The sequence below is a fragment of the Zalophus californianus genome, chromosome 7, assembly GCF_009762305.2.
Source record: "Zalophus californianus isolate mZalCal1 chromosome 7, mZalCal1.pri.v2, whole genome shotgun sequence".
In the NCBI taxonomy this organism is placed as follows: Eukaryota; Metazoa; Chordata; class Mammalia; order Carnivora; family Otariidae; genus Zalophus; species Zalophus californianus.
Window position 1 is genome coordinate 81,682,885 of NC_045601.1, and position 13,485 is coordinate 81,696,369.

General features: G+C 36.5%; 1 protein-coding gene across 5 annotated transcripts in view; it reads left to right on the plus strand.

Moving 5' to 3' along the window:
* FILIP1 (filamin A interacting protein 1) overlaps nt 1-13,485 on the plus strand; it is a 203,254-nt gene that overhangs the window by 120,716 nt on the left and 69,053 nt on the right. For all 5 annotated transcript variants that reach the window (XM_027603576.2, XM_027603572.1, XM_027603573.1 and 2 more), the window contains one exon: nt 11,600-11,773. In XM_027603576.2, coding sequence (XP_027459377.1) covers nt 11,600-11,773 — 174 coding nt within the window. The remainder of the gene's footprint in view (nt 1-11,599; nt 11,774-13,485) is intronic.

Consider the following 13,485-nt stretch of genomic DNA (forward strand, 5'->3'; position numbering starts at 1 on the left):
CATTTGCCAAGCACTTTATACATTAGCTCCTGTAGGAGCTGTGACGTAGCTACTGCTATGCCCATTTTACAGGAGAGGAAACTGAGTTCAGAGAAGCTAACTCCCTTGTTTCAAGTCCCACTAGCATATTTCTAACTCAAGATTCCCAAGTGCATGTTCTTTCTACCACATTGCTTCTCTTGAGTTCTAGTAAAAATAAGCATTTCACTAGCTCTAAGTTTACATCAAGAACTTGTTTAAAGAGAAAGATGAAAAACCAGCGGCTGAAAGAACCGCATAGCAAAATACATCTTCAGTACACCAGAACAACTGATACTTAGAATGACAACCTGAGTTCGTGAAAAGACAGTAACTTATGTGCATTATATTCTTTTTAAGAGGAGAGGGGCTTTATAATTCATTTGAGGTTGCTCCTATTCCCAAGCCCTTAAAAGGAAAAAAAAAAAACTCTAGTGTTTAAAGTACTAACTCTGGGTTACTTATAAAAGTAAATATCCAGTGTGACATTCCCTGTAAGTTCATAATGGCTGACATTTTCTTGTATTTTTCTTTAAAAAATTAAACTCTAGTTCTAAGTTGGTCACATGTGTCTTGTAAACATAGAATTCACTGAAGTCAGAGGCTGAAATGAATATATCAAAAAACATGCCAAATCTGAAGGAACTCCATTTTAGGTGATTCAAATAAACCTCATGTATAAGTTCTGTCTAGATGATATAGTCTTACCTTGTTTGGTTGAAATATTTTCTCTTTTGAAAAAAGTCTTACTTATATTTCCCAGCCCTCACCAGACACAGGATAAAAATAAGATCAAAGAAATTAAGCTATCTTCTCCCTCTCCTGCCTCTGGCCCTCTCTGCTCTGTGGGAATGCCAGGTTCCCTGAGTTTCCTCCCATAATATGCTAGAAGTCCTCAGAGGGTGACCCACACATGTTCTGCACACTCCTCTGGGCTACCATTTGGCATTTGCCATTTGCCATTTTGCCCTTGTCCTTACTCCAACCCACTTTCGTAATGATGGCTACCCCTGTAAGTGCCTGCTGAAAGCTCAGCCAACACCACTGTGTGTGCCCCAAAGGCTTCCTCTTCTGTTCACATCAGCTGATGTCTACTTGGAGACTACTCAGACTGATGTCTACACTGAGAGCATGATGCAAGATATAGAGAGGACTGCTCCTTCCTACTTCCCCCACCCCCTAACTACTGAAGCATGTTATCTTGAATTCTAATTTACCAATTCCTCTCGGTTTTATTTAGGTCTTTTATGGCCATTCCTCACCCCGAGACTCAGGCATGGGTTGAGGGGGATGGGCTGGAGGGGAGTCTGAGTGACAGACACTGTGCTGCACTCAGACTCACCCTTCCCCTCTGACCCTGCTCTATTGTCCTTGAACCAACATGGTGCCCTTCCTCCCTTGGGATGAATTCTTTCCCAGGAAGAGCCTTAGTTCCTCATGCAAATAGCCCTATGGCAAGGCCACCCTGCCAGTCAACCCTCCAGACAGGATTACATCACAAGATTTTGCTCAAGTTTGAAAAATAACTTCTAGAGACAATCTAATAAGGAGACACTCATAGAAAAAAGTAAGGAGGTGAACAAAATTTAACCTAATAAGCAGAATTGTACCAGAGATGTCTGTACAGAAATGTCTGGTACCATATCTAGTATAAATGCTTTCTCCGTCCTAGGTCTCATCTAGCTGGTTTTTGCTGAAAGGATTAAATTTATGGAGCTAGATAAACAACCACAGTGAGAAAGTAATCATCTAGTTGTGCCTTAGCAATGGCTTCTCCCATCTTTAAGGAAATTCAGCTTCTCAACTTGTTCACAGAAAGCTGGACCCTATCTGCTGGACCTGCTCATATATAGGGGTGAGGAGTTTAAAGGCTCTGCCCAAGGTCTTTATTAGCACAGAACAAAAAGCTTGTAGTCTTTTGGAATTTAAGAAATTATACACTGTAGCATCACAGCACTGCATGGGGGAACCTGTGACCTTATCTAATTTCTAATCTGGGACATAGCAGCTGTTGTACTATTAATATCCTGAAGTGCGTAAAAAGAAAAAAGAAGAAAACCACATAAGTAGTGAAAATGTGCTTAAATCCATGGATGACTCTGACATACATCTAACTAATCATAAGGAAAATATGACTGAACTTTTATAATTTATTACATGGAATTTTACTTTTTTCTCTAAAGTGGTAATCTCTAAAAGAATTGGGAATGGTTTTTCTTTTCTTATTCCAATTATTTTGGGGGCAAACAAGGCACTTTTAATTTTTTTAAAACTGTGGTAAGATATACACAAGGTAAAATTGACCATTTCAAGCATTTTTAAGTACACAGTTCATTGGCATTAAATGTATACACCTTTGTTGTACACCATCACCATCCATTCTCCAGAACTTTTTTCATCTTCCAAACCTGAAACTCTGTCCCCATTAAACAACAACTCTGTCTTCCCTTCCCCTCTCCGACCCTGACAAGCACCATTCGACTTTCTGTCTCTGTGAATGTGACTATTCTAAATACCTCGTGTCAGTGGAATCATTTATTTGTCCTTGTGTGACTGGCTTATTTCACTTTGCATAATGTCCTCAAGGTTCATCCATGTTGTAGCATGTGTCAGAATTTCCTTCCTTTTAAAGGTTGAATACTCTTGCATTGTGTGCATATACCACATTTTGTTTACCCATTCATCTGTCAATGGATACTTGGGTTGTGTCTACCTTTTGGCTATTGCCAATAATGTTGCTATGAACATGAATGTCCCTGCTTTCAATTCTTTTGGGTAGGTACCCAGAAATGGAATTGCTGGGTCATATGGTAATCTACTTTTAATTTTTTGAGGAACCACTATACTGTTTTCTATAGTGGCTAAAGTATTTTACATTTTCATCAGCAGGGCACAAATAGTTTAAATTTTTCCACATCCTTGCCAATATTTGTTATTTCCTGTGTTTTAGATGATAGCCATCCCAGTGGGTATGGAGTGGTGTCTGACTGTAGTTTTGATTTACATTTCCCTAATGACTAGTAACACTGAGCATATTTTCAAGTGCTTGGTGGCCATTTGCATATCTTCTTTAGAGAGATGTCTATTTAAGTCCTTTGTCCAATTTTTAAATTTTGTTTTTTTGTTGTTGAGTTGTAGGCATTCTTTGTATATTCTGGATATTAATCTCTTAATAGATAATCAGATATATTATTTTCAAATACTTTCTCCCATTCTGTGAGTTGATTTTCACTCTGTTGATTATGTTCTTTGATACTGAAGTTTTAAATTTTGGTGCATTTCGACTGAGCTATTTTTTTGCTGTTGTCATGCTTTTGGTGTGTCACATGTAAGAAATCATTGTCAAATCCAATATCATGAAGTTTTCCCCTTATATTTTCTTCTAAAGGTTTTAGCTCTTCCATTTAGGTCTCTGATCATTTTGAATTGGTTTTTGTATATGGCTTAAGATAATGGTCCAGCTTCATTCTTTTGCATACGAATATTCAGTTTTTCCAACATCATTTGTTAAAAAAACTGTCCTTCCTCCATTGAGTTGTATTGGCATTCTTATTGAAGACCATGTGACCATTTGTAAGGATTTATTTGTGTGCTCTCAATTCTATTCTACTAGTCTACATGTCTGTATTTATGCCAGTATCACACTGTTTTGATTACTGTAGCTTTCTAGTAAGTTTTGAAATCAGTAAGTCTGGAACCTCCAACTTTGTTCTTTTTCAGTATTATTTTGACTCTTTGGTCCCTCTGCATTTTAGGATGGATTTTTCTATTTCTGCAAAAAACATCATTGGGATTTTATTTTTTAAAATTCAAGCTATTATATTGATAATAACATCAAGTTTTAACATGAAAATAGCATCTGCTTTCAACATTTTAATGAAATATTTCTTTTGGATGATATTCTGTCTGAAATGCTAGAAAGGAGTGATCTTTAATAAACATGGGTATAGAGACTTTTAGGCACTATTGGCCATATATTTATGGAAAGAAATTTCTCCAGAGAAACCAAAAGACACATTTTTAGTCCCAATGGCCCTTTAAACTAACCATGTTTGAATCCTCTCCTTTTATGTTGTTGTGTTACTAATCATGTTAACTTTGTGTTCTAAAATTCAGGAGAAAAAATGGATTTAATTTCTGTAGTAATAGCTAATATCATCATAAATTATATAGCTTTTTTCTTTCAGTATATTTATAGTATTTGTATTTGTCTAACAAGAGTAAATAGTATAATTCAATTTGTGTGAGATTTAAAGATAGTCCATTTCCTGTTGCAACATTCTGGTAGAAAGTACTGTTTTCCCTTATTCTGTTTACATATTTTCTTTTTGCAATAAACTTAAGAAGAAGAAAGTGACTCCTAAATTATAGACAAAAATGTCAGATGAAAGAGTAGAAGTTCACAGAATGTAATTAATTGTTTAACTCTTTTAAACAAGGCTAAGTAGTTAAGGTTGTTCTGAGAGTTTCAGTGCCAGTTTATGCTTCTCTGACTTCACATCATTTAATTTTACTTTTTTAGTTGAACAAATATTTACTGAGTTCCTATCACATGAGCAAGCATTCTTTTAGTAGGTACTGTAGATACATCTTTGTCCTCCAAAGCAGCTCACAGCCTAAGGAAGAAAGACAAGTAAACTAATAAATTACCTTATTTAAATAGAAACAGAACATTAAATGGAATTGCCAAAATAGGAAAGCATTAACAGAATGGGCATGCGTTGGTCATCCAGGACCATCTTTTCTAGGGTTCCTTGGCTCACTGCAGCACCAGGACCATACTTAGGTAGTTAATGAAATAATACAAAGAAGCAAGAGTGTTTAGGAACTTTTAAATCCTAAATATTAAAGTGAATATTAAAATTGTATTAATTTTTGAAAAATTTTTAAATTATTTCCCACTCACCCCAAGACTTCAACTAATTGTAGTGCTTCAGGAAGCTATAATGCTTTAACTCGATTTTACCCTGTCCTCCCAGAATCATATACATACCCATTTTAGAAGTGCGGAAAAACCTATGTCACATGTGCATAAGAACTAAGCATTGTTTCTGACTCATTATGGGTTTTCCCAAAGATTGAAAAATCCCACAAGTTTAAAATATAGTTGAAATTGTCACCAGGCATAATCATCAATAATGGCATTTTGCCTTTAAAGAAAGCTAAGTTTTAGAAACACTGTCACTGAAATTCAGTACTTGAGTATAGTAAGTCTCCTATGGCTGCCAATAGCTAGATACAGGAACATTTTGGGATATCCTGTCTCCTGTCCACTCCTGTCCACCACTTTGTCCTAGGATGACCAACTCATCACAATGTGCCTGGAACTGTCCGGATTTTCAAAAGTCTAGCTTTGTGGGGCCCATCTCTTCTTAATCCTAGGCAAACTGGGATAATTATTTACCCTCATTTCCCAGAACTGGCAAACACTTCCAATGGTTTCCAGGGACCTCCCTGGTTTAGGTTGCTGGTGTGAAGTGATCCTGATTCCTTGGTGAAGAAAGAAACTACTGGGTCAAGCAAGTGCCTAAGAATTAGGCCACCCTGCCTGGAAGCTTAAGCTAACATAGCAGATGTTTTAAGTGGTTTTAGTGTTGAATTGGCCTATCTGTCCTAAAGCAGTGGTTTCTAAGTGCAGCTGTGCTTTAAAATCACCTGCAGAGGTATTTTATTTTATTCCACTATAATTTATGTACAGTGTTATATTAATTTCAGGTGTACAATATAGTGATTCAACCATTCTATACATTATTCAGTGCTTTTCAAGATAAGTCTACTCTTAATCCCCTTGACCTATTTTACCCATCCCCCACTCCCCTCCCCCCCTGGTGACTATCATCAATTTGTTCTCTATAGTTAAGAGTCTGTTTTTCATTTGTCTTTTCTCCCTTGTTCATTTGTTTTGTTTCTTAAATTCCACACATGAGTGAAAGCATATGGTATTTGTCTTTCTCTGACTGACTTATTTTACTTAGCATTAGATTCTCTAGATCCATTCATATTGTTGCAAATGGCAAGATTTCTTTCTTTTTATGGCTGAATAATATTCCATTGTATGTGTGTGTATGTGTGTAGCATGCCTTTTTTTTTTTTTTAAAGTAGACTCCATGCCCAATATGGGGCTTAAACTCAGACCCTGAGATCAAGAATTGGATGCTCTACCAACTGAGCCAGCCAGGTGCCTCTGTATACCGTACCTTCTTTATCCATTCTTCTATCGATGGACGCTTAGGCTGCTTCCATAGTTTGGCTATTGCAAATAATGCTGTAATAAACGTAGGGGTGCATGTATCCTTTTGAATTAATGTTTTCCTATTTGGGGGGTAAATACCCAGGAGTGTGATTAATAGATCATAGGGTAGTTCTGTTTTTAACTCTTTGAGGAAATTCCATACTGTTTTCCACAGTGGCTGCACAGTTTGCATTCCTACCAATAGTGCATGAGGGTTCCTTTTTCTCCACATCTTTGCCAACACTTGTTGTTTCTTGTGTTGTTGATTTTAGCCATTCTGACATGTATGAGGTGATATCTGACTGTAATTTTGATTTACATTTCCCTGATGATGAGTGATGTTGAGTATCTTTTTGTATGCCTCCTGGCTATCCGATTTCTTCTTTGGAGAAATGTCTGTTCATGTCTCCTGCCAATTTTTTCATTGGATTATTTGTGTTTTGGGTGTTGAGATGTATCATTTCCTTGTATATCTTGGATACTAACCCTTCGTTGGATTTATCATTTGCAAATATCTTCTCCCATTCAGTAGGTTGCCTTTTAGTTTTGTTGATTCTTTCCTTCACTGTGCAGAAGTTTTCATTATGATGTAGTCCTAATAGTTTATTTTTGCTTTTATTTCCCTTGCTCCAGGAGACATATCTAGAAAGACGTTATTATGGCCAATGTCAGAGAAATGATTGCCTGTGCTCTCTTCTAGGATTTTTATGATCTCAGGTCTCATGTTTATGTCTTTAATCCATATTGAGTTTATTTTTGTGTATTGGACTACTTTCTTATAGGAAGTAGTCCAATCTCATTTTTTTGCATATACTTGTCCAGTTCTCCCAACATCATTTGTTGAAGAGACTGTCTTTTTCCCATTGCATATTCTTGCCTTCTTTATTGTAGATTAATTGATCATATAAGTGGGGGTTTATTTCTGGGTTCTCAAATCTGTTCCATTGATCTATGTGTCCATTTTTGTGCCAGTACTATACTGTTTTGATTACTACAGCTTTGTAGTCTATCTTGAAATCTGGGATTGTGATACCTCCAGTTTTGTTTTTCTTTTTCAAGATTGCTTTGGCTATTCTGGGTCTTTTGTGGTTCCATACAAATTTTAGAATTTTTTGTTCTAGTTTTGTGAAAAATGCTGTTGATATTTTGGTAATGATTGAATTAAATCTGTAAATTTCTTTGGGTAGTATGGACATTTTAATAACACTTGTTTTACCAGTCCATGAGCATGGAATATCTTTCTATTTGTTTGGGTCATCTTCAATTTCTCCATCAATGTTTTATAGTTTTCAGAGTACGGGTCTTTCATTTCCTTGGTTAAGTTTATTCCCAGATCTTGTATTATTTTTGGTGCAATTATAAATGGGATTGTTTTCTTAATTTCTCTTTCTGCTACCTCATTATTAGTATATAGAAATGCAACAAATTTCTGAATATTGATTTTGTATCCTGAATTCAATGTAACTGTTCTATCTGGTAGTTTTTTGATGGAGTCTTTAGGGTTTTCTATCTGTAGCATCATGTCATCTGCAAAGAGTGAAAGTTTTACTTCTTTACCAGTTTGAATGCCTTTTATTTAATTTCTTATCTGATTGCTGTGGCTAGGACTTCCAGTACTATGTTGAATAAAAGTAGTGAGAGTGTACATCCTTCTCTTGTTCTTATCTTAGAGGGAAAGCTCTCAATTTTTCCAATTGAGTATGATTTTAGCTATGGGTTTTGCAGAGATTTTAAATCACATGTCCTGGACTGCACCAACATACCTGTTGATTCAGAATTTGTATGTTTTTAACAGGGTAAATGATCTTTCTACCACACAAACCTGACCATGTCACTGTCCTGCTGCTTAAAAATTCCAAGGCTTTTTGCTCTTCCATGAGAAAATGCAAACTCACTACCTGGTTTACAAGGCTTTTCATGAGTTGCCCATTATTTATCACTCCAGCCTCATGTTTTCCAGCCCATGTATCTACATCTGTTTGGCTTTTGCCTACAGTTTTTCCTTCGCCAAGAACACTCTTACACTAGTTCCCCTCTTTCTCTGGCTCAAGTACTCATTGTGAGATTTTTGGGTCACTTCCTCTGTGAAGCCTTTTCCTTAGCTTATATTCAAGTCAAATATATTTTTAGATGGAGTTCTTAGCCCCCTGTATCTCCTCCATCCTAAGACTTATCATGTCAATGCCTTTCAATAATTTGTTCATATCCTTCCAGGTTTAATCTCTGATGATGCAGTTATATCTCCAATACTGAACACAATGCATTGCCCAAAGTGAATGTGCACAAATATTTATTGAATGAATGATTAGATTTAACCCTTTTTTTTTTTTGGAACTATGCCACCTGTTCGTGGCTCTACCTTTCTGTGTCTTATTCTGCCCCCTAGCCCGCTCCATCCCACCCCCGCCAGCTCCCTGCTCTCCCAGCAAAGCCCAGATACCCTCTATTGACTTTTTAAGATTAATCACACACTCACCTGTTGGCCCTGGGCTTTGCAGAATAGCTCTTTGCTGCCCCCATATGTCTTTAATCAGTTCCTTATGTAGCCAGTTGAGACAACCCCTTGCTCCATCTGGTGCAGTTACAGTTCTGCAGGGACATCTTTGTTCTTGGCTTCCATATGTCCCCCTTGGCACAAAGAGGAACTTGTAGGATGGAAGAGAAGAATGTGACCCCTTCTGTGTCTGTTTTTATACCCTAATCTCATATTTATTCTCCTTCATCATCAGGACTAAATAAATTGAACAATTTTATTTAGTCCCTTCCTCCTCTGACCCCTTTCTCTCCTTTTTCTAGAGTCCTCTTCAAAGTATTCTTCCCTCTGGGTCCTTTTACATGTATATAAATACACTGGTCTATTTAGCACTGCTGCAGCACCCTGAGAATTTAACTACCTGCTTCTGATGAAACTTCTGTGTGAAAACAGTAATGTTTAAGGAAAGGAACCTTCTTACATTTTGTATTTCATTCTTTTATATAAAAATTAAGAAATTTCGGGGCGCCTGGGTGCCGCAGTGGGTTAAGATGCTTGGTTTTGGCTCAGGTTGTGATCTCAGAGTCCTGAGATGGAACCCACGGCAGGCTCTGTGTTCAGCATGGAGTCTGCTCAAGTTTCTCCCTCCTTCTCCCTCTGCCCCTCCCCCTGCACATACACTCTCTCTCTTCAATAAATAAATAAATCTTTAAAAAAATTAAGACGTTTCTTAAAATGGGGATGTAAAGTGGTTTATCCCCAAAATGTAGGACCTTATTTACATACATTAAATCATTTATTGTGATTACAGTCATTTCATTAGGATTAAACAGACACCATAATAATAATGATTGATTTACTATATTAAACTACTTTAAATAGTAGTGATTTATAGGCAACATTTGTATTCCTTCCAGGATTATTGTTATAGCAATTAAAAAGCTTTTAGTAAGCTCATGCTGAATAGTGTGATTCTAAATATATAATGCCCAGTGTTATACCACCATAGCCTCTTTTTCTTTGGTAATTAGTGTCTAGAGTAATTAAACTAAGAATGAAATGTGTGGTATATGTAGCATATCACACTTAATACAACTCAAGCATAAGCACATTTTTAGGGAGAGAAGAAAAAAGTGTTTCATATCAGTTGGAACAAAAGAAACTATTATCTTCAAGGGAATTAAGAAGATTTGGTCAAGAAGATAGATACCAACAATATTTACATGTTTTAAAACCACATAGCTAAAACTTTTTGAACTGAAGTAGCTACCTATTTACATTTCTAAAAGCTCCTTATTTATATTATTTGCCTGAAAATCAATAACCAATGACAGACCTTAGGGTCCTTCAGTACAGGGCCACCATTTACAGAATGGAGTTATACCTTGCACAAGGGTGCCTGGGAGAGGGGACAGATAAGGGTTGAAATATAGCCCTTTCTTTTCTTGCTAGGTAAGCTGCACTCTGACTCAGGCTGTATCTCCCAGAGGAAGTAGACACCTTTTTCTAAACTGTGCAAAGATACTGTATAGGATAGCCTGGTACTGCATCTATCCTTAAGTTCTTTTATTCTATGTGGAAACACATTGCTTTTCCATTAAATTATTTTCTGACTTTCACTTTCTTGCTAATTCCAAACTACTAGTTATTTCAAAATTAATATTTTCCAATTTTTGTCTTGAAATGAGCACATATAAATGTGGCAGAGACAACATGGGGAAAATCTGCAAATTCCAGTCTATTGACGTTTCCATAATAGTCTTTAGCCATCTGGAATTAGATTAATTTTGAGACTATGAAAAAGCAATAAAAGTGAGAAACCTCAAGAAAGAGAAACTTTATAATGCTCTTGTCTTAAGACTAACTAGTTAACTCCTTTGTTTAGAATACCATGATAATGAGCCAGGTTTATAATTTCAAACCCATAGTTAGCGTAACAAAGGGGAAAACTTTATTCTATTGTCATAGACTGCAACTCTTGCCCACTAGTTTGTTCTTTGGTATAAGTTGGCATGAGGTCCAGATACTTCATACCCATAACCATTACTGGAAAAAACAAGTATATGACCAGATGGGGGTACATTTACCAAATGTCAGCTCCATCATAACTAGAAAATTCATCACTACTAACCAGTAGAAAATGCATCCAGATGTATTTGCATTATGTGATGAGATCCATAGTCAATATGATATAAAACCTATAATCATGTGGTTTTCTCAAGAACTCAACAAAGTCCTAAAGTTTTGCTGAGAAACCAAAAGAACAACACTGACCCCACCAATCTGGCTCTTGTGATTGGTAGTCTGGATGTTACAGGAGTTTAGTTTCACCTTTGGTGTGAATGTCTTAGATCGAAAAGCCCAGTGCAGCACCATGTGAGTTCCCAACCATGTGTTTCTGTATAAAATGAATCACTTGATGGGAAACAGGAACTCACTAATAAAGGCTGTTTTTGTTAATTACACATAGAGTTATAACTAGAATGGGGAAACCAGATTTGAATGCTTCTTTGAGAGCATAAATAGAAAACTAGAAAACTTTAAATTGTCCTTGACCTCATTTACAGTGAAATGGGCAAGTATCCCAGGTCCTCCTGATTCAAAAGCACTCAGAATCTTTTCTACTTAGATAAAGCAATTTTTATGTAGTTAATATTAGCACAAATCCGTTTTCTGCTTGCCTGCTTCCTAGCAACCTGAAGCAGAGTAACTGCTTGCCAATCTGCTTCTGATAAAAAATAAGAACAAAATACCCAGTGAATTTGCCAATAGTCCCGAAGAGATGGGGATGTGTTCAATAAGCTTTGTGTTGATTTTGTGAGTCTGGCATGTGATTTATGTTGTCAACCATCTGACCTTGCCGCACTCTACCACAGGCCAGGGAAGATGTGATCCACATGCTGAAGACAGAGAAAACCAAGCCTGAGGTTCTGGAGGCTCATTATGGGTCTGCAGAACCAGAGAAAGTGCTGCGAGTCCTGCACCGAGATGCCATCCTAGCCCAGGAGAAGTCTATAGGAGAAGATGTCTATGAGAAACCGATTTCAGAGGTAAAAATAGGACATCAACAAGTTCCCGTATATAAGGGTACCTCAGAGTGATGGCTTCACATTTTCCATTTTACATGCTTTAACATTTTCTTTCAAAGGCAAAATTTTTATGCTACACTAGTATAGAATTAAAGTATAATTAAATAAATTATATGAATTTACAATGTAATATGAATCACATGAATTATAGTGGATGCATTGCAATGATAAGAATTTTAGAAGCATTTCCTTAAATATACTTAAAGCCTGAAATATATTTCTCATGTAATTACGCTAATTACATGCTCTTGCAGTCTGTTACTCTTTTATTTCTCTAGGAGATGATGTGTGTAAAAATTTGAAGTGCTCATCAGTTTTGGCATTGAGTTGTCAGGATCATTATTAAATTGGTAACCTAAAATTAAATTGATTATTGATATTGTATTGATGGACATTTATTTTATTATTGTTATTTACAAAGGGACTGTGTTTTAGTGTCTCACAGACTCTGTCATAGTTAAAATGGTCTCACGTGAGTAGCTAAAATGCAATGGTTGAGGCAAAATCCCAATGAAATGCTTAGGACAATTCTTTAAGATGAAATCTAATAGGGCTATATTTAATCATTTTTATATAAGATTGTGTTAGGAACTATTTACTATTGTTATTAATTTCCCATGATACTACATATTAAAAGTATTCTCATGTTGTAGTAGAAGTTTGAGGCTAAACTAGGCAAATAGTTGCTAGATCTAGCCATACTGACTTCAGAATTCATGTAAAAAAATGCAGAGATATGAAATTAGCATCATAAATGAAGAAAAAGAACACAGAAATTAAAAGTGAAGCAATTTATTACAATATAAAAGATAATAATATAATATAAAAGATAATATATTATCTTATGTCAAGCCTTTGTAGAAGCTCAGTTTGACAGATCTCAGATAAGATCCGCTTGAGACAGTATTCACAGCAGACTGATGGTCCCGTAATTACCCTAATTTCTGCAGCAAGGATAAGCCGGAGCTCTTGTTTTAATCTTTGCCTAAAATGTTAAGAGATGATTTATGATGGGATGCAGTCAACTGACTGGATCCACTTCCATGTCTGAGAGCCACGGTTACCAGCTGCATATGGCTTTGGGTGGGTCACTTCAGCTCTCTAAGTTTATTTCCTTCTCTGTCAGGTGGGAGTAACAACAATGTGTATCTCCTAGAGTTGTTGTAAAGATTAAATGAAGCAATGTCTGTAAAGCTCTTAACACAGTGTCTGGTACATACTGAGTACTCAACAAATACTATCCATTAGCATTTGCTGGGATTTGAGCGTGATATTGTGATATTCTCTCACACCTATAATTAGTTCCAAACTTGGAGGGGTTTTAGGAGTGAAAGACATAATGAAGTCAAAATATTCATTAAATATTCTTATGATAACCCCCTGGATTGGAGAACTCAGTTTGGATATCATTTAGGTTTCCTAATTCTTTTCTCCCAAGTTAGAGCTTGGGATAACACCTCAAAGGAGAGGTAGGTCTGAAAGCACACACACTTACCAAAAGCACTGCCTCTAACCCAGTGAATTCTATTGAAAGTACCCAAAGAAGGAGTTTCTGACCTACCTTCAGAAAGTAGGCCTAACCCAAGGGTTCCTATCTCGTGGGCAGAGGAGCAGAGCAGAAAACACCCGCCCTGTGGGTGATCCTTTTAGAACTGGCTCAGCTGGACAAGCTT